The 24,004-nt window shown below is 47.4% G+C and overlaps 1 protein-coding gene and 1 long non-coding RNA gene across 3 annotated transcripts in view; one reads left to right on the forward strand and one right to left on the reverse strand.

Annotated features, from left to right (window-relative positions):
* Window positions 1-5,697: 5,697 nt before the first annotated feature.
* LOC113600315 (uncharacterized) lies at window positions 5,698-21,907 on the forward strand. Its single transcript, XR_003421323.2, has 2 exons — window positions 5,698-6,048; window positions 8,576-21,907. It is a non-coding gene; the product is annotated as an uncharacterized LOC113600315 (long non-coding RNA).
* CACUL1 (CDK2 associated cullin domain 1) overlaps window positions 18,657-24,004 on the reverse strand; it is a 74,009-nt gene continuing 68,661 nt past the window's right edge. The window contains exons 9-10 of one of the 2 annotated variants that reach the window (XR_008292308.1): window positions 20,212-23,585; window positions 18,657-19,470 (exon numbers count right to left, since the gene is read on the reverse strand). Coding sequence is in view for 1 of the 2 variants with exons in the window: in XM_015065877.3 (XP_014921363.2) it covers window positions 23,545-23,585 (41 nt within the window). In the remaining variant the exon portion in view is untranslated. Of the gene's footprint in view, window positions 23,586-24,004 lie in introns of both variants that reach the window. The other variant, XM_015065877.3, reaches the window with a different exon arrangement.

Consider the following 24,004-nt stretch of genomic DNA (forward strand, 5'->3'; position numbering starts at 1 on the left):
GTTCTCACCAGGGACTGATTTCTGTCATTGGAGGCTGACAGTCAGTCACACTGAGCCATCAGCCAGTGAGACACCTCCTTTTGCAAATGACCAAGCAGTAGCATCCCTGTCCACGTCGCCCTCCACGGGACTAATTCCCGGGCAGATAACAGTCTGAAAAGCCAGCCCTGCAGACCGCAGTTTGTGGTCCCCAACCAGGAGCTGGGCCAGCAGCAAAGGGGACAGAGGCAGGGCCAGCCCTCACTGACCACCCACCTCTCTGCCTTCTCTCATGTCTGTAAGCAGGTCTGGAGGGGGGGCCCTGTAGCCACATGGATCAGAGGGGAGTCAGGGGGCAAGAGGGAGACGCTGGGTTGGGGAGGGAGTTGTATGGGGCCAGTAGAGACAGCAGAAGCTGTGGACCCCAGTGGAACTCAAGACCAATATTCTGAAGGCCCCACAAGCTATGTGTCTCAGGCTCTAGTGCCCAAGAATCACCCGGGAGGCTTCTTAAAACACAGGCTGCTGGCCCTTCCCCAGCGTTTCTGATTCTGTTGTTCTAGGTGAAGCCCAATAATTTGCATTTCTTTTGTTTTAAGTTTATTTATTTATTTTGAGAGAGAGAGAGAGACAGTGGGGAAGGGGCAGAGAGGAGAAAGAGAAACAGAGAGAGAGAGAGAGAGAGAGAGAGAGAGAGAGACTCCCAAGCAGGCTCCATGGTGTCAGTGCAGAGCCTGACACGGGGCTCGAACCCACGAACCATGAGATCATGACCTAAGCCAAAATCAACCAACTGAGCCACCCAGGCACCCCAAGAATTTGCATTTCTAACACCTTTTGACATGATGCTGATTCTGCTGGTCCAGGGACTACAATTTGAGAGCCGCTGCCTTTGAGGATATATTTCGAAGCAGCCCCTCGACTACAGACTCTTCCGCATGGCGGTTGGTGGAGCAGTCTCAGGAGTCAACCAGACCTGAGTTTGAAGCCCAGGCCTGCCACATCTTCCTGGCTGTGTGACCTGAGGCAAGTCACTTAACCTCTCTGTGTCGATTTCCCTTTGGGCCTACCTGCCAAGTGGAGTCAAGGACAGTAGCTATGCTTAGGGTTGTGGGTAAGAACAAGTACGAAAGTATCTATCAGGTGTCTGGAGCTCCGGGACTCTTCTTGGTTCTCGTGAACTGAGCTGTCGTGAGGACGAACCTGGAGAAGTGTGTCTGCCTCCTGTGGGCCTGGCTCCTGCCAGAGTTCAAGTGCACTTCACCAAATTATCTCTTTTAATCTTCAAACACTTAAAAGCTGATGCTAATAATACTCCCCACGGCCCGCCAATTCACAGATTAGGCTTCTCAGAGAGGCCAAGTAATATGTTCAAGGCTACACAGCTAGGAAGCAGCGGGACCTAGATTCAAATCCAGGTTACAGACTCTATTGCCCTCCCGACATTCTGTCCAAAGTCATTGCACTGATGTGACCTCAGCCTGTGCAGCCTTACTGGATACAAACAAATTGTGCCCAGCAGGATCTTGAAATACTGAGAATGGCTCAGTCTCCAGGAGCATGAGAGTGTCCAGTTATCAGTAATTAATGCTTCTAAAGCTGCGATGCCCAGTATAGTAGCCAAGAGCCACACGTGGCTATTAAGAGTTAAGTGTAAATCCACTAAAATGAAATCAAATTTAAAATTCAGTTCTTCAGTTGCACCAACCCCATTTCAGGGCCTCAACAGACACACACAGCTGGAGGCTACCATATTGGAGGGTGCAGGTCTAGAACATTCCCATCTCCCCTTAAAGTTCTGTTGGACTGCACTGCTCTAGAGCTTTGATCTAATTGTTCTCTGTACTGTCCCCTATTTTTTAAATTTTTTTTCCAAATAAGGAGAAAAAAAGAGGGCCTTGGTCCATTATTAGGAAGAAGGCAATGCTGATTGAATGAAGCGAACATAAATGCTCCTGAACACGTGGCAGGATGCTCGGACCAATCAATGGTAGAAAAATACAAATTTCACTGTACTGGGAGACCATAGTTTGCCTATCTGAGAATAATCTTGACACTAGTAGCGCCCCCTGTAGGTGGGGCCGTGGGAAGACAGGCTGCGTCAGCTACACCAGCAGGAGTCTACATTGACAGTTATCCCTCCTAAGGGGGGCGAGTTGGCAAGAGCAAGCCAGAATTTAAACGCACGTGCTATTTTATTCAGCGATCCCACTTTTGGAAATCAATCCTAGAGATAAGCTCGTTCAGGGCCCAAGTGGCAGAGATGCGGGATTTTCATTGCAGCCTGTGTATATTAGGCAAAGCTTGGAAGCAACCCAAATGTTTGTGGATGAGGGGCTAGCCAAATACCTCGATGCACTGCAATACCACGCAGCTGTGGGAGGGAATGAGGACACGGCCTCTGACCTGCAGGGAAGAGATGTCCAAGCAAGGTGGAGGGGAGGGTCCCGAGGGCGATGAATTCGAATACACGCTCATAGGTGCTTAGGGTTGCATACGGTTAATACGCAATGAAGCTAATTAACGTGGTTGGTTGTCAGGGAGCAAAGGGAAAGGTGAGGCAATTCTGGGCACAGGTGTTCTAGAGGAAGAGAAAGAGAAGAGAGGGGCACTCTTGCCCTCACGGGCGCCCAGCCCCGGAAGGCACGGGGAGAGGTGCCGAGAGGTGGGTGACACGTGCTGGCACCTGTGATCCTCCCAACAACCCCGGGAGGTAGGCGGCTCCCGTGGGCCCGCCTGGCCTCAAAAGCCCCACGGCTCCACGCACACGCCGAGGCTCGGCAGCCACGCCTGGGCCACCGGCCTCCCGTCCCCTGAAGCTTGGCACCCTCGGCTTCCCTCGGCCCCCAGGCCCTCCGTCGTCTTCTCCACCCGGCAGTCACAGCCGCGCCGCCCAAGAGACCTTCCCGCAAGGGTGGAAGCCACCGAGCCGCCACGCGTGGCTATCGACTGCTCGAAATGCGGCCAGTGCAACTGAGGAACTGAATGTTTCAATTAAGTTTTGGAGGGGCAGAGGAAGAGAGAGGATCCCAAGCAGGCTCCATGCTGTCAGCACAGAGCCCGACGGGGGTTGGGGGGGACTCGATCCCACGACCCTGGGGTCATGACCTGAGCCGAAATTGGGAGTCGCGGATGCTCCCCCGACTGAGCCACCCAGGCACCCCTAATTTTAATTGAAGAGCTACATGTGCCCAGTGGCTGCTGTGTCGAACAGCACTGCCCTCAGGGCACCTGGTCCTCTGGTCTGTAATCATTTCTGTTCTGAATGGCAGCTGGGAATCGAGAAGCCAAATTTAAATTTTTTTTTTAACGTTTTTATTTATTTTTGAGACAGAGAGAGACAGAGCATGAACAGGGGAGGGGCAGAGAGAGAGAGAGAGAGAGAGAGACACAGAACCTGAAACAGGCTCCAGGCTCTGAGCTGTCAGCACAGAGCCCGACGCGGGGCTCGAACTCACGGACGGTAAGATCATGACCTGAGCCGAAGTCGGACGCTTAACCGACCAAGCCACCCAGGCGCCCCTCGAGAAGCCAAATTTAAACCGTGCTCAGTATGAGCCGCTGCCCCGCTTAATGAGGTAGAGGGTGTGAGGCACTTCATGCAGAATTCCTGAAAAGATGGTCAAGTTAAAGAAAGGGCAGGAAGGGGGGAGGGAGGGAGAAAATGGGGGAGAGGGTGAACGGAAGGAGGGATGGAAGGAAGGGCGGAGGGAAGGAGGGGCAGGAGTCCACACAACAATCTGCTGGCTGCCCTGCAGGGCCTCGCAGCTCAGGCATTTCTGCAGCTCCTTGCTCGCTGGGCAAGGGGAGAGGCTGTCCTGGGGAGGGTCCGGCAAGAGCCAGTCTGAGACCACGAGAGCCCTTAAGAGCCACACTCGCTGAGCCCAAATACTGCCTGGGAGAGACTTGGAATCTCCACCAGGACAGGCGAGAAGCCCATCCGCCCTCCTCTGCCCGGGCCAGCCCTGCCTCTGCGGGCTCTCCTGACTGTGTGAAGGCCTGCCTCAGAGGGCGGCCGGGGAGGTGGCTGGCTCTTCCCTTGCCATTTCCCCATCGGAGCCTGAGGGGAGGCTTCTGGAGACCATCCATCCGCCGTGTCCCATAAGCCTCTGCACGGCGGGTGCATGACACTGACAGAGGGACCCCGTCAACCTCCCCGGGGCCCCGGGGCCCCGGGTCAGAGGGGTGGGACGGGACTGACCCTGGAGTCCCAGACACATGCTCAGGAGCTCTAGGGCCCTCGCAGATTTCAGGACGTAGCTCAACAAAACACTCTCAACAAAGAACTGCTGGATGAACGACGAACGAATGGGTGTGGGTCGTGGAGCCAGACCATACCGGTTTGTGCCGTGCCTGCCGGCTGTGCCACCTCGCACCGGCACCTAACCTCTCTGGGCCTCACGTGACTCCCGGGAGGCAGAAAAAGATCGTGCAGGCAGAGTCAGAGCATTAAGGAGCGCTCAAGAAAGGGGGGCTGCTAGGGTGAGGGTGAGAAGTCTACCTGCCCCTGGAAGGCTGATTTCCACCTGCCGGGCCTCCGGCATCAGTCTGGTCTCACTGCCCACGCCGGGTCAGTGTTGTGTCTGCAGAGAGAACTCTGAGCGTCTGGGAGTGTGGCCTGGTGCCGACCCGGCTCCGCTTGCCGGAGGTCCCCTTCCCAGTGCTCCCGGGATCCTGCCCGGCCAATCTGCAGAGTGCAGTCTGTATTCCCCAGCTCCTGCCCTTCTTGCCTCTGGAGAGCCTCACAATAGGAGGCCCCAAGAGTAGGGAGGTGGAGGGTAGCACCGGGAGACTCTCTGCAAAGAGAACCCTGACTCCCAGCTGGAGCCCTCCCTCGGTGCCAGGTGGCCAAGAATCCTCTTGGCAGGATGCGTCCTGAATCAGTGCTCCACAGACAAGCTCCACGTGTCCTTGAATGTCAGAACCACAGCCGCCAGCGCTCCTGGCCCCTGGGGATGGGTCCACTGGCCCAGGACTCAGAGGCCCAAGAGTCCACACAAGACCTGCCCTATTTCCCCCAGGGCCCGGCCTCATACTGAGAGGCAGTGAAGCCCCTCGAATGACACCCCTCCTCACGCCACCCCTGCTCTCCCCACCCCAGACTCAGACATTGTGAAATATAAGGACAAGAATGGAGATTCTACAAGCTCAATCTCCTTCCGCTGGATAATGAATGGAGCCAGGCTTGGTTGCCAGAGTAACCATTCAAAATCCATTTATTTGAGGGAATCAAGAATCTTGTTTATGCCCATTAATCTATATTAATAAAGCCCTCGACTGCAGAGGGCTCTGGGGAACTCCAATCTGGAGCGCCCCCCGATCCCATCGTCTCCCCAGCTAGCTGGATTGTCACACCACCCTAACTGGGCCGTCAGGCAACAGGCTTCCAGGGGCCGAGCGGCCAGCGGAATGTGCTATGTGCTCGCTGAGCTACAACCGGGCTCACAGGGTTTCCAGGAGAGGAGGGAGCCCCCGCCAAGCCCCTCAGGGGCTTTGCTCGGGGAGAAAAGCATCACGAACTCCAGAAAACAGGACCCACAGACCCAGCATGCTGGGCCCCCATTTGGAGTGTTCGGCTCCTTCTAGCTGTTGCCAAGGGCTCTGTTAAGAGAAACTACAGCAGGGGGACAGGGCCACGGTGTGTCCCTGTCAGCACCCCCACCCCAGGTCGTGGCACCAGAATGGGTGCTCAGAGCATGGTGACAGGTGAATGAAAAGGTCAACTAAATTTGGGATTCTAATTTTAGCCCTGGATGAGAAAAGTGGAAAGGTGACTAAGAATTAACTGTCAGACCACATAGAAATTCACACCTTAGACCGGATCGAGTGTGTGTCCCCTTCCCCTCTGTGGTGGGCCCCACGTGCATCCAAGGCCCCTGGAGTTTGAGGCCGAAATGCACGTGTCTGGGCCCTGGTCCAGACCTATAGAATTAGAATCCTAGTGGGGTGGAGGTTAGGGGAGTAACAAGCCTCCCGGCTGCTAGCCCCGCACACCGAAGCTCAGGACCCCCCTCTTCTTGCCAGTGACAAGACCGACGGGCAGCAGGTTGGCCAAGGACCCTTTGCCAGGTAATGTCGGGAGAAGGCCTGCAACCCATGCCGCCACTGCTGAGATGGCGGGGGGGGGAGGGAGGGAGACGGGTGGTGCCAGACCTCAATGTGTCGCGGGGGGCAAGTAGACGTAAGGCTTTGGGCTTTTGCAGCAAGATGGATCCCAGCTGCACATGAGGGGACCCGGGATCTGGCAGCTCTTCTAGCCGGTGAGGTAGAAGCAAGCCAGGCAGGCAGACTCAGCCCAGTGGGGTCTTTGGGGTGATGCACAGTGACTGGTCTGCCAGCCTGATTTGGGTCTGGCCATCTCGGCTCTGCCACCTGGGTACCTCTCTGAGCCTCAGCTCCTCGTCTGGAAACCAGGAATAGGGAGAGTTCCCACTTCCTGGGGTAGCTGTTGGCGGACTCGAGCTGTTGGTGCAGGTTGCTCAGTTGTATCTGCCTTTCAGGACCTTTCTGGTTCCCTGCTGCCCACTCTCATCCCTCCCTGTTTCTGAGCAGACCAGGGGGAGGAGGGCGAAACAGGAGCTCCCAGACCTAAGGTTCCCAGCCCCATCAGGCTCCAGGCTGCCTGCCCACAGTGCAGTTAAGGGCGAACTCACCCTATCTCATCAATCACATCTTTCACTGCCCATCAGGGCCAATTCGACTGAAATTAGACTCCCATGTTGGCCATGAAGAGTTAACAGCATTTCAGCTGCAGAGTGAGCCAGCCCGAGCAGCATTTTGTGGGTAAACGATCGGTTCCTATTAAGTGTCCTGAAATGCTGAGGTGGCTCAGAGCCCCATTCCCGCTCCGGGGTCTTCACTATGGCCCAGGACCAGAAGCACAGCCTTTGGGGACAGACCCAAGTTGGACCAGAGCTCTAGCCTGTGGTAGCTGAGGGACTACAGATCAGTTACTGAATTTCTCCGAAGCTGAAAATGTTATTGGTTCCCTCATAGAACTATATTGGGGATTAAATGCCATTGCGTATACAAAGTGCTTAGCTCACAGCCTGACAACAGGTACACTCAGTGATTGAAAGCTACTGTTTTTACCCAAGGACTTCCATTCTGGGACTGCAGTCTAGGTATGAATCTAATAAGATGTGTAGATGTGTTGGATTACCATGGAGACCACCTAATCCAATCCGTGGGGGCCGCTCAGTGGCTGTTTATTGAGTTAAAAGAAACAGGCATCTAATTTTAGCCCAAAGAAAAGTTAAAAGGCAATGTGAATAGTGGGCTTTGACTAGACAGTATGATGGTTCTGCTGTCATTCTCTGGCATGTGATAATGGTGTTCCTTAAAGGAAAGAAGTCATTCACACTCATTGTGATCAGAGCCGCTCTCGTTTTCCAGGGACCTTCACTAGCCCCACCTCCAGTACAAGCCCCCCTGAGACGGTGGGGGAAATGCAGGCCACAGCCACACGGCTCTAAGTGGCAGCGCTGGGATCTGCCTGCTTCCAAAGAACCGAGCTGCCAACTAGCACCCTGTACCCGAAGTCAGGGAGAAAACCCCACGACGGCAAACACAGCACCAGCTCTCACACATCAGCCTCACCAGGTGGCAGGGTACACACCCGAGGCTCCACGCAGCCCTGCAACACCACCCCTCCCCCAAGTAGGTGCCCCCCCAGGAGCCACCGTGCCAGGCACAGGTGCATGGATGGAGCGTTGTTGGAGAGGCGATGGCCCTGGGTGGGGGAGGGGGAGACCTGGATTTGTCGCCAGCTGGCTCCCTGGGACCACAGTGTAGCAAAAGTCCCTCTGGACTCAGACAGCCCTGCTTGGGCCCCAGGACTGAACCTCACGTGGAAAATGGGGTGGCTAACAACGGTGCCCGCCTCACAGGGCCGAGTGAGGACACACGACACAAGAGTGACAATGCCTGGCACAGTGCTTGGAACAAGGAGGACTCACTCCGTGGCGCCGTTCTTCCCAAATGACCTCATTTAGAGACAGAAACTGAGGCCTGCAGTTCTCATAGTGCACTTTCCAGATATCACAGGGAGGGTAATGAGGGGGCCGCCCTCGCCCCTGCCCCCCCCAACTGTTAGATTCCACTGTGTCCCCAAAAGGTGCCCAAGGGTCACCCCCTCCCTCCAGGCTGACCTGGCTCCCACTGTCCCAGAAGGTCACCAGTTCCCTCGATGCCCCAGAGACCCAGTGCTGAGGACCAGGGCCCCGGGTGGCAGGGTCCTCCCCGCCAGCTCCCACGGTGGCAGAAATACACTCACTGCTGCCTGAAGATTAGAAATGCATTTTTCACTCTGTCGGGCACTGGGGCAAACGCGATTTACAAATAGCAGGAGGAGAGAAGAGCTGGAAGTGTTTTGCGGTTTGTTAAGCCGTGGTGACCGGGGCGTTGAGAGACGTCCCAGCAGCCACGCAAGGGCATCGCTCACGTGACCAGAGGCTTGGCTGCGCCTGACGGAGGGCTGGGGTGAGCGGACACCTTGATTTCCCCGCAGGGAGCGCTCAAGGACGGGGGCTCCCAGGGACCGCACACCTGGTTACTCCACTCTGGATCCACGGTGACATCTCCCTTTTCTTTCCAGAGGGAAAATGCAGAGGAGGAAGAAATCATCGTCTCCATATTTTAAATATATTAATTTTTCTGCCCCGCACATTGTCTCAGAAGAGCTCCAAAGTGGATAACAAAGTCCCTGCTATGGAGAAGGGATCCCGCCCAAGAGATCTTCTGGGGGTCTTGGCCAGGGCACTTGGGCTGCAAACACCAGTCACTGGCCATGACCCTCTAAGGCAGTGGTAAGGCCGTGGTGGACAAAGGGACGGTGGTCACCAGTTGGGAACAGTGCGGAGAGCCAGGCTTTGGAGCCCCCACACCTGGCAGGGCCAGGGATCTCAGTGACAGGAACCCCACCCAGTCCCTGGCGTGTCCATTCTGGGGAAGGGCTGACTCCTGCCCTTTTCAGACTTCAGATTGCCCCATATGCCATCCCAGCTCCAGGGAAGGAAGCCTGATAACTCAGGTTACCTGCCCACCCAGCACTAACGGAGGAGGAACAGCTCCCCCAGCAGTGCCCCCGAGACTGTAGTGAAGAGGAGGAGTAATTCCCCAAACAAAACTATATGAAGAAGAGAAAAGGACGGTCAGAAGACCCAAACAACGATGTTCACCACCATGGGCCAATTTTTTTGTTTTATAGATGAGGAGACTGGAGGTCAGAGTGGTTCAGTGACTTTCCAAGTCAATTAATGATGGAGCCAAAATTCCCAGTCTGATCCAGATTCTAAGCTGAGCTCTCCCTGCAACAGGGCTCAGTCTCCTCTGAGTATGTTTGACCCAGGCTTAGATCCCTCTCCCTCCAACCAGCAAGCAATAATTAGCCACTCGATTGTGATTTCTGGTTGGGCTGGCAGGGCAGTCATTTTAACTCGGGGTGTCTTTGGCTCCGTTGAGAGCGGACTCTTGACAGACCTATTGGGCACCTCTTCTTCTATGTGTCCCGAAAGTCTGGTCTTCCCTGAGGCTGGGGCTCAGATGGGCTCAGATGGGGCTCTGTTTGCAGGCCGAGCAGCCACCCGGAGCTTGGCAGGCACTGCCCAGCAGAGAATGCTGCTGACACGAGACAGCCCGCAGGCTGAGGGCTGAGCATCAATGACAAGAGGCTGAGTTCGTGCCCCGTGGACACTGTCCTCTGCTATCCAGACACCTGGGGCCACCCCAAGGAAGCAAAGTGAGCACTTCCTGGGCACCAGCCCTTGCCAGGCTGTGTTCTGGTTACATCTTGTAGCCCTTACATCCACCCGACAGTGTGCGATCATTAAGGACTGGTTACTAGGTCACCAGCGGGTGACCTTGGACACTTCACATCCGTGGGCTCCGGCTTTGTCACTGGAAAATGAGCGTCATTGAGATAGTGGACAGAGTGCCTTGCACAGTGCCAGGCACACAGCCAACACTCGGTGACAGAACAGTGGGAGTGTAACCATGGTGGCGGTTGTTATTCTCACTAAAGGATGAGAAGCACCTGAACCACGGGACAGTGAAAGCCTGGCCACTCTGGCTTCATAGCAGGAGAAACTGAGGCTCAGAGAGCTGAAGTACCTGCACAGGGACACACAGCCCATACACCAGGAGCTAGCTGACCCAAAGCATCTCTGAGTCTGAAGCGTATGTTCTTTCAACTGCACCACACTGCCTCTCAGAGGTTCTGGTCTACATCCCAGCTCTGCCACTTGCTCCCCTGGCCTGAGTCTCATGGCCACTCCCCCACCCTGCCGTGTCTCCAGGCCCCGATGGGTCACACTTCACACTGCCACCTTGGATTAGCTTGATTCAGCAGGATTTTCAATCAGCTTGAGAATTCCAGGTCTTGGGAACTGGTGGGTACCCACTAGACCCAGACTATCCTTGGAAAGCCTGAGAGCAGAGGGTACAAGCAACCCAGGAGGGAGGGGCCCCCCGAGTGCCTGGGGAAGACCTCCCAGTTACAGGAGACCCAAGTGCCATGGACTTCAACTGCCCTTCTTTCGAAGCTGCCTCTGATGGGTTGATGGGTTACGATGTCATTTTACCTAAAGCTAGGCTGGTAATACCAATGTCCATCCGATTCTCCAATCCCTGATTGGAAAGCCAAAAATGTACTGTCAACACCAGCAAGAGGACAGTAGGAATAAAACACAGCTTGTTAAGCTCAGACTCTCAGATTTGAAGATAAACACTTATGTCATCTCAACACGGATTTTTTTTATGACAGAGCTTGGCGATCAGCCACGAGACCCAACAGCCACGTGCACATTGGAATTATCGTGGCTCCCTGTATGGCTTCTGAAAGAGGAATTAGAAGCTCAGATTCCTTGAGGACTCTTATTTCACACCACTTTATAACTGTGAGAAACCCATGGAATTTTTCAAAAACTCTTTTGGGAAACAGTTTTAGATTTATGGAAGAGTTGTGAAGATAGTGCAGAGGGTTTCTATAAATTCTTCCCCCGTTATCCCTGAGTGTTAAAACCTTACGTTTGGTACGTTCATCAAAACTAGGGAATCATCACTGGTACAGCGCTATTAACTAAGCCACGAAGTTTATTCCAACTTCCCCAGCTTTTCCACAAATATCTTTTCTCAATCCCAGGATCCCACACTGCACTTAAGTCTCCCTGTCTCCACAGTCACCTTAATCCGAGGCAGATTTTGGTCTTTCCTCATTTTTCACGACCTTGACACCTCTGACGAGGGAGCAGTCAGGTGTCCCGTAGAAAGTCCCTCACTTTGGATGTGTCGGACATTTTCTTGTGTGTAGACTGAGGTTATGGATTTTGGAGAAAATACCACAGAGGTGAAGTATCCTCCTCGGTACATCCTATCGGGGGGTACAGGATACCTAAAGGGGTACAGGATATCAGATGACACATGAACAAATAGCTGGGGGAGAATAACGTACTCAAGCAGTATTCCAAGAGGTGTTTTCAGGCATAGGGACATGACAGTCCATAAAAGAGCCCATGTGGCTGAAAAACACTACCTGAAATCTCTCGCTTCCCAAGAGCTCCATTGGACTTCATGCCAACAGATAGTGCTGCCTGAGGACAGGCCTTTCCTGTGGCTCCTCCCACCTCCGGATGCCCCTGGAAAATGCAGGAAACAGTGCCAAGTGGGACTCAAGTACCCCATCCAGCTAAGGCCTCACCCTATTATCACCAGAGGAGAGCCACAGACTGGCCTTGAGCACTGGCCCTAGAGAACTCGTGTGTGTGTGTGTGTGTGTGTGTGTGTGTGTGTGTGTGTGTGTGTGTGTGTGTGTGTGTAGTTCCTGGCTTCACTAGTAGCTTTTGAGGCTGCTTCATGAGGAAAATCTCTTCCAGGGGACACTCAGGGCATTTTTCTCCCCAGAGCACACCTCATGATTTTCTTCTGCTCTGCTTCTCTCTCCCCACTAGCCCTTCTCAACCAGGGTTTCTGAGAGAATTAACCCCTTATGTCCTAAAGGCACCCAGTATATGGAACTTCTCTCTGTGCATCTATCTAGAAGCCATGTACCAGCCTTGGGAAAAGTGAAAAAAACAAAACAAAACTGTTCAAACCATTTTCTCTAGGGCTTCTGTCATGGAACCTCAGTGGAGAAGGTTCTCTCCTAAGGTTATTATAGACATGGTTGAACAGCTTCGGCTAGGGAGGTATGATTAGTGGGTCTTAAGAATTACACTGGGACAGAGCTTACCTCCACCAGAGGCTGTCAGGATGATCAGGTGGTAGAGACAAAAGCATCCTGGCAGATGAAGGCTCAAATCTGCTGCTGCTATGTAACTTTGGACGAGTTTTTAAATCTCTGACATCTTGACTATCTCATAATTGTTATCTATTGCTCTGTAACAAATTACTCCAAAATGTAGTGGCTCAAAACACCATGTATATATTACCTCATAGTTTCCTTGGAGCAGGAATCTGGGCACAGCTTGGCTAAGTTCTTTGGCTCACCATCTCTCACAAGGCTATGATCAAGGTGTCGGCCAGGGCAGAAATCCTCGTTGTGTTCAAGTGGGGCAAGATCCACTTCTAAGTTCGCTCAGCAGCTGTTGGTAGAATTCAGTGCCTCATGGGCTGGTACTGAAGGTCTCAGTTCCTTGCTGGCTGTTGGCCCCATGCTACACTCAGTTCCTTGCCAGGTGGGCCTTTACATTCAAGTAAGCAAGTAAGAAGAGCCAGAGTACACACCGGTAAGGGGGATGTCAGTCTTCTGTAATCTAATTACAGAAGTGACACCCATCACTTTTGCTGTATTCATGAGAAGAGTCATTAGGTCCAGCTCACTCTCAAGGGTGAATGAATACCAGGAGGCGGGGATCACCGAGGACCAGGCTAGAAGCTGCCTACACTTCAGTAGAGTAGCACTAATTGCCTTGCTCAAATGCTCTTAAAATTTGCATACAGCACCTGCCACACAGGCAGACGGCCAGTAAACAGCAGCCACTACCATAAAGTAGGTGCTTAGTTCACATCTATTTCCTTTCCCTCTCTTATGCTATTTGAGCCATCTTTTTTCATTGACAGAGGATGTGTTTACCAAGCACTAGCTCAACAACATGGTCTTATTTTGTTATAGGTGAAACTAGTCATACCCAAGAGAGAAATTTTCCCAGCCAGGGACTTGGGTTTTCTTGGGCCTGTGTTCACGTAGCTCAAGCTCTTCCCAGCTTTGGGTTCTTTACAGTTCCCTGGCTATTCCAGTCAGGGGTGTGCCTATATCCTTGTTGTTTATGGATTCTAGACCTGGACTACCATGACTTTCAAACAAGAGTACATCAGTTCATTCTGAATGAGAATTGGTAAGAGTTGGTTTTTGTGTACATGTGTGGAAAACAAAGCTGATGTAGAATCAGAGGGGTTGTTTTTGGCATCTCCCTGAGGCTCCTAACTAGCAGTAGTCATTCCCCCGTGCGGTAGATTCAAGCAAACCGATAGTTGCCAACAGCCATTTTCTCTTCCGTCTTCCTAACAGAGACATGGCTCAGTTCTAGCACATCCTCCTCTTGAGGCCAGTGGGAAGGTGAACCCAACCGAAGCCCCAAGAGGTGAGACTTATTTAAGTCTGCCAAGGTGGTCCCAATCTCTTTCCCGGTTATTAGTTTGGGCATGTTTATGTACCCCAACTTCCCTAGTGAAAAGTGAGAGGAACCATGCAGGTGGGCTCATGAGCAAGTTTCTTTGCTCTTAAAAAAAAAAAAAAAAGGCTGGGAAACAAGGTCTTCTTCTCAAGTGGTTGGCCTCATGTCTGGCAACTGTGCGAGCCAAAACCCTGCAGGAAGCAATTCCAGAACGAAGCTCACATATGGAGGCTGGCAGAGCAGAAAGCCGGAAGGAACCTGGGTCCTTGATGACATCCATGAGCTGCCACATTTACTGATCCTGGAACTGCCCAATCTTGCAATTTCTGTGAGGTAATTCACCTCCCTTAATATTTAAGCTAGTGGCCTCTGAAGTAAACAAGATGATCCACAGAGGTGCAGGAAGAAATCAGGAGCCAATTATGTTTTTAAAAGTAAAGAAGAGGGGCGTCTGGGTGGCTCAGTCGCTTGAGCGTCCAATTTCGGCTCAGGTCATGATCTCGCAGTTCGTGGGTTCGAGCCTCGAGTTGGGCTCTGTGCTGACAGCTTGGAGCCTGGAGCCTGCTTCCGATTCTGTGTCTCCCTCTCTCTCTGCCCCTCCCCTGCTTGTGCTCTGTCTCCTCTCTCAAAAATAAATAAACATTTTTTAAAAATAAAAAAAAAAAAAGAGTAAAGAAGCTTTGCCCAAACTTCATTAACACAGTGTCTATGTAAGTGGCCAGGTAGCACGCAGAAAACGTGAGGTACGTGCTTCAAGAAGCAGTTTGAGCTCCACAAAGTGCAGCCATTGACAATGGCGCCATCTTGCAGAATACTTATTTTGTATGTCCCCACCGAGCGAGTGGTCTCATGGATGTTATCTGACATAAGGGCACCCTTGCAATACTTTATTATGGACCAGTGCCTGTCTGTAATATGGAATGTGGAAGGTATTAAAAAAAAACAACCACTTTATCTGATCCTTCAAGGTAAAGATGACATTCTAACATTAAGTAGCTATTTTTTCCAAAAGAATTCATGTTAAAAGCACTTTCAAAATGGTCAGATATACTTCAACTTTACCAAAATGTGTTACCAAAAACTGTCACCTATAAACTCTCATAAGTGCACACTGAAAGCTTGGGATATGAAATCCAAACAGGAGTTTCAGTAGGTTTTGAGCCCGTTTTTTTTTTTTTTTTTTTTTTAAATATATACCAACAATAAAAATGCCACACTTGCAATTGAGCAAGAACAAGTTACTGACAGTGAGAAAGATGGAAATTTATTATAAAGATTTCAACAAACACTTTTTAAGACTAGTAGATGGAATTGAAAATGAGCATTGTTTTTCAGTAAGCAGTCATTTGGATACTCCGATCTTAATCAAGTGGCTTTTTCAGCTACAATAGCCATTAAAACCCAGCATTAAAATAAACTTACCTTAAAACCAGAAATTATTTTTTATCACAAAATGTTAAAATTAGAAGTTTGAAAAATGAAGCATTTTTTAATCATATAGCTCTAAAAGAAAAAAAATTTTTAGAAAGAGCAAAAGGTATTTTTTTACAATACACACAAAAGATATTTTAAAACATTTTCACTTTTTCTATTTCTTTTCTTTTTTTTTTTTGCCTATGTGTCTTAGTATAGTACATAAACATTAATTTAAAAATATACAGGTCTATATACACATGCTGGGGGTGGTGTTCTACGTGCACACAGGTGACTGGTTTGGACAGCAATGTTTCATGCTATTGCTTACATCCTTAGAAGAAACTTCTCCAATCCTCCCAAATACTAACTATATTGTCTTCAAGTTTTTGTAACTTACCCTTTTAAAATTTTTAGTCCAAATGGAATTTCTTTTGGTGAATGGTATGATGGGAATAAATTTAATTTTCTCTACTTAAACCAGCACCTTTTACTGAATAATCCATCATGGTCAGAATTATTTTAAGAAGCCACCTTTAGAGTACTCTAAATTCTTAAAAGCATTGGAGTCTATTTTTTAAACTCTTTTCCATTGACTTTGTCTATTTTTATATGAGTGTAAAAATTTAATTGCACTTAAAAACAATTTTTTTGGTAGAGCAAGTTCCCTTTTTTCTCCCCTTTCAATGAAGATCCTATTATCATCTGTTTATACTTCCATGTGAATTTTTAATTTGTATTAAAAATAAATACTCTTTGGCATTTGGATTGGCTTTGCACCGAATATACATGTTAACTCAAGAACTGATCTATTTACAACGGTCAAAACGCCCCTCTATCAACCTCTATCAAGGGTTTATCAGCCTGTGTTCCTCTCTGCTTTCCTTCCACCCCACCCCCAAGAAACTATGATCTTAGATGTTAATCTGTGTTTTCTTTAGTTTTACTACTCATGAATCCCTACCCTAAACAATGTACTAAGTTTTTCCAGTTTCTGAACTTTATAGCCAAATTATTCATCTTTCAATGGTTTGCACTTCCTCTTTTGTTTACAAAATCCTGCCCTTCCCCAAAGTCGTAAAAATATCCTTTTCTTTTTTTAAGTTTATTTATTTTTGAGAGAGAAAAAGAGAGACCAAGCTGGGGAGGGGCAAAAGACAGGGAGAGAGAGAATCCAAAACAGGCTCTGCAATGTCAGCGCAGATCCCAAGGTGGGGCTCGAACTCACAAACTGGGAGATCATGACTGAGCCGAAACCAAGAGTTGGATGTTTAACTGAATGAGCCACCCAGGTGCCCCATAACAATATCCTTCTGTATTTATTGTCTTCTAAAAGTTTCATAGTTTTAACTTTCTTAAGTGAATCTTGAATACGCCTGGGATTGCTTTTGCAGCTGGTGCAAGGTGGGGGGGGGGGGTCCAACTCACTTTTTTCCTTTGTGAAAAGTTATTCAAGCACTGTTTATTAAATAATCCATTCTCCGCTCCGCCCCCCCCCCCCCCACCCGACTGGTCTGCACTGACCTCCTTTTAAAAATTAAGTTCCCGTACTAAGTGGGTCAGTTTCTGAGCTGTTCAACCTTGTCTGTTCCTCCACTTGTAATCTCTGTACCAATCCCGCATTGTTTTAATGACTACATTTGATGTAAGTTTTTTGTTGTTGTTTCTTCAGATGTCTGGGTAAATGGCTTCTGGTTTTGTTTTTCATTTTAGAGTAAGCTTTTAAATCTGGTAGTGCTAGTTCCCTTCACACTTCATTGTTTTTTAGTAATGTTTTGAATGTCCTTGGCCCTTTGCTCTTGCATTCACATTATGGGATCAGCTTGTCAAGTACCACAGTGAAAACCATTGGGATTTTTTGTTGGGATTGCATTAATTTACTAATCAATTTGAACAAAGAGCTGCGACCTACATGATCTTCTTATCCATATCTCCCATTTATTTAGATCAATCAAGGTGTTGGGGGTTTTTTCCATCATCGTTTTCTCATTAAAAGGCTTATATAGCTCTTAAGATTTATTCTTCTATACTTTATACTGTTTTGTTCCTACTGTAAATTTTCTTAATTAAAATTAAAATCTTAAGACGTTATAGATTGTTGCTTGATGCATGGAAATGTAATTGACATTCACATGTTGATTTTGTTCCAGTGAACCTGATGAACTCTTAAGTCTTCTCATCTGCCTTGCAGACTCTTTGGATTTTCACAATCTGATCATATGTTAATCTGTTAACAGATGAGTTACACTGATTGATCTTCTAATATTAACCAACTTGCTGCCTCAGGTAAATCCATTGTGGTCATCATTTGTTATACTTTAAATACAATGTTAGATTTAATTTGCAAAAAATGCTTATTGTCTTATTGGAAGGTGCAAGGTGATTTTAGATATCTCCATCAGGTCTAATTTATTAGCTGTGCTATTTAAATCTTCTATGCCCTTCATCATTATGATTTTTGTCTTCTTCATGATCTATTAACTCATGAGGGAGGTATGTTTAAAACACCTATTATATTGGTAGATTAATGTATTTCTCTTTGTACTTATGGCCATTTTTAAAAATACATATTTTGAGGTATATTATTAGTCACTTAGGGGCGTAACTGAATTTAAAACTGTTATATCCTTCTGGCCAATTAAGCCCATTGCACTATGCAGAGGCTCTCCATCATGAGTAATTTGGGGAGGGAAATGGGCCTCCCCAATGGGGACACTGAAGTTCAGAAAAATAACCTTACCCAAGAACACACAACTCCATTAAGCTGAGACAAACATTTGCTCTCAGATTACATGTAGGATAGTCCTTCTACCAAAACACGTTCTTTGAAATGCAAAATGTTCTGGAATTCTAGATTGTTAAAGACACATGCCAAGAGAGGAAATAAACACACATAGGCACACATAAAGAACTGACTCTAGTAGAAAAGTTTTATACTCCGTAAAAAACAATATCTGCTATAAGAGAGGGGAGAGGATTTAAACAACTCCCTACCTGGCTGGGGAAAAAAAAAGAAAAAGCTGAAGAAGGCAAGGGTCAGGTGACTTAAATGCAGAGAAAAAGAAAAGACAGTCACAGAACCCCGCTGGGTATGGTAATCTAAGAGTGGGTGTCACTACAACACAGCTTGGGTTTTAAACAAGTGGAGGACGAAAGTTGAAAACCGGCATTCTGAGCACACTGTTAGGAAGTACACTTGTATAGAGAAAGTGAGAGGAACTAAAACTGGCAAGAGGGAGCACAACACCCTAGGGGATAATGCTAATACCACAGCAAGAAAACACAGGGGGGTTATTTTTTTAAAGCACGGTGTCATCAGTGCAAACAACCACAAGTCAAAAGTTCTGATTAAAGGTCTACAATGTGCCAGTGTTTAAAGAAGAAAAGGACACATATATGTACATAGGTATAGATACTACATATGTATGCAGACTATGTACTAAATGTATATAAATACACACACCCCGTTTCTTTTATCGCTGGTACAGAGGTCAAGATGGACACTCACCATGCCACTGATTATCCACGACAGAACAGACATGTGCTGAGTGTGCTTATCGTTTAAGAGGGAATTGTGAATACACCATAAGCAAAATCCTATGTTCTGTGCCATAACAAAGTTCCAATGAACCAAGTATCAACATAACAAGCCAAGGACATCTGTACAAGATTTATTTCATTAACCACAATGTTTTAGAGTGACGGTTATACACCCTAATACAGAAGGAGTGATTCCAAATCCATCCAGAGTTAAAGGTCAGAGCCAAAGTCAGTGGCTTTAATCCCCAATCAAAAAGAGTTTCATTCACAATTTTGTTATTCTTAGATTAACAGAAGAACTGATGTACAGAACACCCTGTTCTAAGCTCCGCCATGCTTTCCAACAAAGAAGCACCACCAGGGATTAGACTTCATTGCTTCCTCCTTGCTCTGGCTGTGCAGGTGGCTGGCAAGAGCCTCTTGTCTGTCTTTGACTCCCATTTATTCACAAACATTCCTGTTTCCAGCCACAGTTCCCCACAACGTCACATCTGAATTAATTTCTCCTGAATTGCATGGCTGTAATATTGACAAACAGGGCTAATGAGAGCAATTAAATTGCCATCTGTTTAACAAAACATACCCTTCTAAGAGAATATCCACAGTCCTATTGCATTTAGTACATCGTCACCACATTGAAATGACATGTTAAAATCAATACAAAAAATTTTTTTTCAAACCACAAAATTTACCCCAGAGCCACTCTATAAATTTCCTAGAATTATAAACCATTAACATTTTTCTAAACAATGCAATCCAACCAGAAATGAAGATAAATTTCCCACCAGCAGGGGTACAGTATGTACTGAGGTCAAGAATGTACCTCTGATGAGGATTCTAATTCTCCCACAGCCACACCACCACCGTCAGCAGAATCAGTGTATGGACTTGTGCCACTCGGCTCTGGAAAGAAGTTCAAAATAGGGTCCTGGCCAGGGGAGGAGGGAAAGCGTCAGTGACTTAGTTAATCACCAGTGGGGACAAAACAGGAATCACTACCCTTGAAAAAGAACAGGGGTCCTTTCATCGATTCTGGTGGCCAGAAACTGGGGCAAATTGCAACAAGGTAATGAAAGTAACAAGAAAGCCATTTCTCCAAGAACTCCTATAACTCCTGTCTTAACTTCTGATAAACATGAACTTCATCTTAGGCAAGCTTATTGAAAACTGCAATCACAACTGAAAAGGTCCTATAAACCTATGCTAGTCAAGGGATTCACATTCTGATCTTAAATTTTAAAGTCCTTAAGAGGCCTAGACCCGGGGTAAAGTAAACATAATACTCTGAAGCGCAATGAGACACCATAAAAAAATCAACTCAAAACATCCAAACTGACTGGATACCTAATGCAGCTTTTTAAAATTTTTTTACTATCTCAGATTAGTGTCTATTCATAAAACAAGGTTCAGTTATTTTAATAATAACTGCTTACTAAACAACTGAATTGTAGCTCAAGGGCAATGCCTCTGTAATTACCGTGGAAAATATTAACTGCCCTAAAACAGAGAAAACATAGACGAAAATATAACTAGTCTCGATAAGAAAAGAAGATAAAATCTGGAAGGGCTACTCTGGAGATTAAACAGGCTTATTTAAATACTATGATACAAGTGCCCCTGCTCACTTTATAACTGCAGAAACCGATCGTGTTTACTAGATCACCATTACCTTTGCTAGAACGGGTGCACAGACCACCACTCTGAAGTTCTCCTTTTGTGCTGAAAAACTTTCAAATCCCTTGTTCGGTCAGTACAGAATATTGCGAGGCGATGCATGTGCAAACTCTTCCTGAGGAATTCTTCACGTGTGCAAATCTGCAACCTGACAGAAAGCGTGGCATTTATAGCGGGGGAAGTGGCAGCTTTACGGGGCTGGCGCACTCGAGACGCACACGCAGCACGAACGGCCACGGGCACCTGTTCCCCTGCGATCTCACTCACAGGTCAGTGTTCACCCCACGCCTCAAAGAAAGGGAGAGAGGAACTGCCTCAAATTTGTAAAAGGGACACGGAAAAAAAAAGTGACTTTCCCACAAACCTGACCAATGCCCAACTCCTGCCTCCAGGTTTGCGTTTCTTCTAACTCTACCTAAGAACTGTTCAGAGGCGCTATACCAGGTTTTGCTTTCTGCTCCACAGAAAACAAGTAGATCCTGTCGGGTTAGGGTGCAGCTGTGACAACGGGGAACAGGAGATGACACTGTTACTGAAGCATGAAGCCAACTCTGAAAGTAAGTACCGTCTCTCAATTACAATTACCAATGACTTGGACATGGCATTACTTTGAGGTGACTGAACTGCTTTCTTTTGGAGAGCCTGGTTTCAGGCTGCACATGCTTGGCGGTCAGGCTTGCCGAAGCAACTACGTGCCAATTAACAAGACAATCGGTGGACAGTTTTCTGTCCTCAATGATTTGGGCCCCACAAAAACCAGGATTCAACTGGGGTGGAGAAACTAGATACTGTACTGGCAAAGAAGAATACAAGTAAACATGAGAAGAAAACACTTTCTGGTAAACGGTGCTTTGTCAATACAAAACGGAGGGCAACTCTGATTTCCCCTCGTGTTGCAAACTAAGAATTCTGGTAGGAAACCCAATTAAAGAAGCAAGGTCAATTTCTACTCAAAAACGAAGAAATAGGCTTTCCATACTGCAATGTACCTCAAGGGGCCAACAGGTAACAACCACGTCACATGCACTAGGAGAACGTGTATCTTCTTTCTATAGGGCCTTCCACTCATGGCCTCGCAGTACCACGCCCTGGCCCATAGCTAGCTGCAGTCACTGTGCAAATATTTAGAGAAGCTGAATTTTGCAAACTTTGTCCACTTTTTGTTAACACATATATAATAAGAAGACAACATAAAATGTTTCTCCATTAACTTAATAATGCAAAAGCATCCAAAGATTTTAACACCAATTCACATCATAATACAATGCTTTTGTAGAGAAGTTCCCCTGTTAGCCAAAGAAACACTCTCCCAGAAAAAGCATTTGGGTACATTATTAGGATAATGAAGAATTCATCCCACATTTTAAAGAAGCATCCCAATTTTATTCCTTTCAGAAATATTCCTGAAACCACTCAGGGGAGATTTTAGTTGCAGGTGTTATTTATAAGCCTGCAGCAAGCGTTCCATTGAGAAAGTAAACTTTGGACTTGATGATAGAGTGGAGTTCTTCCCCGATACCAGAATGCTACTGGGGTAGCGAATCAAACTGTATAGGGCACAGTGAGAACCTGTATATATTCTTCCAGTAATTCGGTGTGTATCAATACAACCCAAGATGCTCACAGGGTTAAAAATGAGTCCAATTCAAAGTCCTCCACAAAATCCAGCTCTGGTTGAGAAGTACTTAAAAGATAAATCTGCCAACTTTTACGTTTACTTCTCGGAATAGTAGTTTTACAAATAGAGGACTTCTACTAGAGCACTTACTTGCTCCTACTGTCACACTTCTAACTCTCCCACCCAGCCTGTTCCACAAAAAAGGACAGAGTGAATTGGCAGAGGCCACTCTACGAAAAACCTGACAATCGGAAGCGTGGCAGTATCCCTGATCCATCTGGTTTTGCCCCAAGTTCTCCGAAGAGCTAAATATTAGTGTCACGTGGCCAAATACAGTCAAGCATATGCTCGATTTAGATTCAAGCAAAATTGAGGAGAAAAGTATTTTCACCTGCCACATCTATTTTTCTTTGCCTTACCCAAACGACTAGAATAAGCTTTAGAGTCTTTTATAAGAAACTAAATAGCACTGTGGGTGTAGAGAAAAAAAAAAAAAAAAAAAAAAAAAGAGCTGTGTCACAGCTGGAACGAAGCTTCAAAAGAGCAGTGTTACTTCTCTGTTATACTCGAATATAATGCTACAAAAGATGCAGACTGCAGACATTTTTTTTGAAGTACCTGTCTCACCCATTTAAAATGAAATGGATCAGGAATGCCACCCCACTGATTATATCTGGATTTAATAACCATATCTGCTCCCCGGAGTATCCTAGTAACTAGCTGTCACCCTCTGATAAGTCTCCACTGTCCTAAAAAAGGGAGTTTTGGTGCTAGAGGACAGCCCATCCTACGCTAGCATCATGCCAACGCTACAGCAGCTGGTGAGATCATGGAAGTGATGGAGGGAATGGATGTGTTCTGTAAGAGTTGGTCCCCAACATCAGCATGAATATGCCACAGGTGAGGCAGGGGGGAATCTGACCAATGAGCAACGTGTTTCTATCTTCCCACTTACTTATTAGTATCCTGCTAAAGTCACACCTGCCACCTCAGTGGGTTAGTCTGTGACACCACAAGCTTTTTCAGAAAGCATCCGGGAGTCGAACAACTGGTCACGGAGTTGCAAAGTGCACAAAGCTCAAGGCACAGAGTAGAAAACAGTTGTGAACTGGTGAGGGGAGATGTTATAGCAGAAGCAGAGTTATTAGCATTTTCCTTGAACAAGACTTTCTAACGCTAAACAAAGACCAACTCTTTTAAACGGGGTTTGTTTTAGTTATGGGTAAAAAACACTGTATTGTAATGATCTGCTCGATTTCAAAGCAAAAGAGATCTCGATGTGTAAAAGCCAATGTGCTGAAGTGCCACATCCACAAATGAACAAAACAAGTGCTTTAAAAAAAAAAAAAAAAAATTCTTCTGCTCTTATACTTTTGGAGGAAGCTGCTGACGGTCGCTGCTGGATTTCCCTTAGCAATGGTCGCTTTTCAAGACGCCTGTTCCTCACGGAATCTGTAGATAAACTCATTAAAAGATTGTCCCATTTCAAAATCATCCCCAAGTCTAGCAGCAACTGACTGTTTTTTGTTTTTGTTAGTTATTTGTTTTTTAAAATTACAAACCAAAGTAAGAAGTCCAACATCCTCTTCCAAGAACAACTTTGTGACAGAGCTCCTGAGTGTCTGCAGGACCCCCGCTGTGCTCCCAATACAGTCTCTGCAGCTCCAGTGTGTCCTCTTTTCGGGAAGGAAAGTACATTCAATACATTCACTATCTGTACCCTCTGGAACTTGCACACGCTGATGAGCTGTCTGGAAAAACAAAAAACATTGCGACAGGAAAAGGTATGAACAGCAGACGGCATTTGATAATGGTAAGAATCTGTTTATTTAATACTTGGTTCTCACCCCCTCCCGATCCCTCAAAAGGAGATTAAAAAAAAAAAAAAGTGAGCGAAGTGAAAGGAGGCTACATCGTCAGAAAGGAGACTGGATCACTATCACACTCTAGCAGAGACTAAAGAATCCAAGAGGCTCTTGACAGCTGCTTGAGAACCACCGCCCCCAACTGGACTTTGGAGCCGTCACAGCTTGCAAAACAGCGTGAATTTGATCACACGGACAGCCTTGTGAGACCACCATCAAGAGCACTGTGGACACGATTACACTCACCATACGGTCACCACCAGCAGCTGCCTTACATAATAGAACCATCAGAAATGGTAAGGAAC

The sequence above is a fragment of the Acinonyx jubatus genome, chromosome D2, assembly GCF_027475565.1.
Source record: "Acinonyx jubatus isolate Ajub_Pintada_27869175 chromosome D2, VMU_Ajub_asm_v1.0, whole genome shotgun sequence".
In the NCBI taxonomy this organism is placed as follows: Eukaryota; Metazoa; Chordata; class Mammalia; order Carnivora; family Felidae; genus Acinonyx; species Acinonyx jubatus.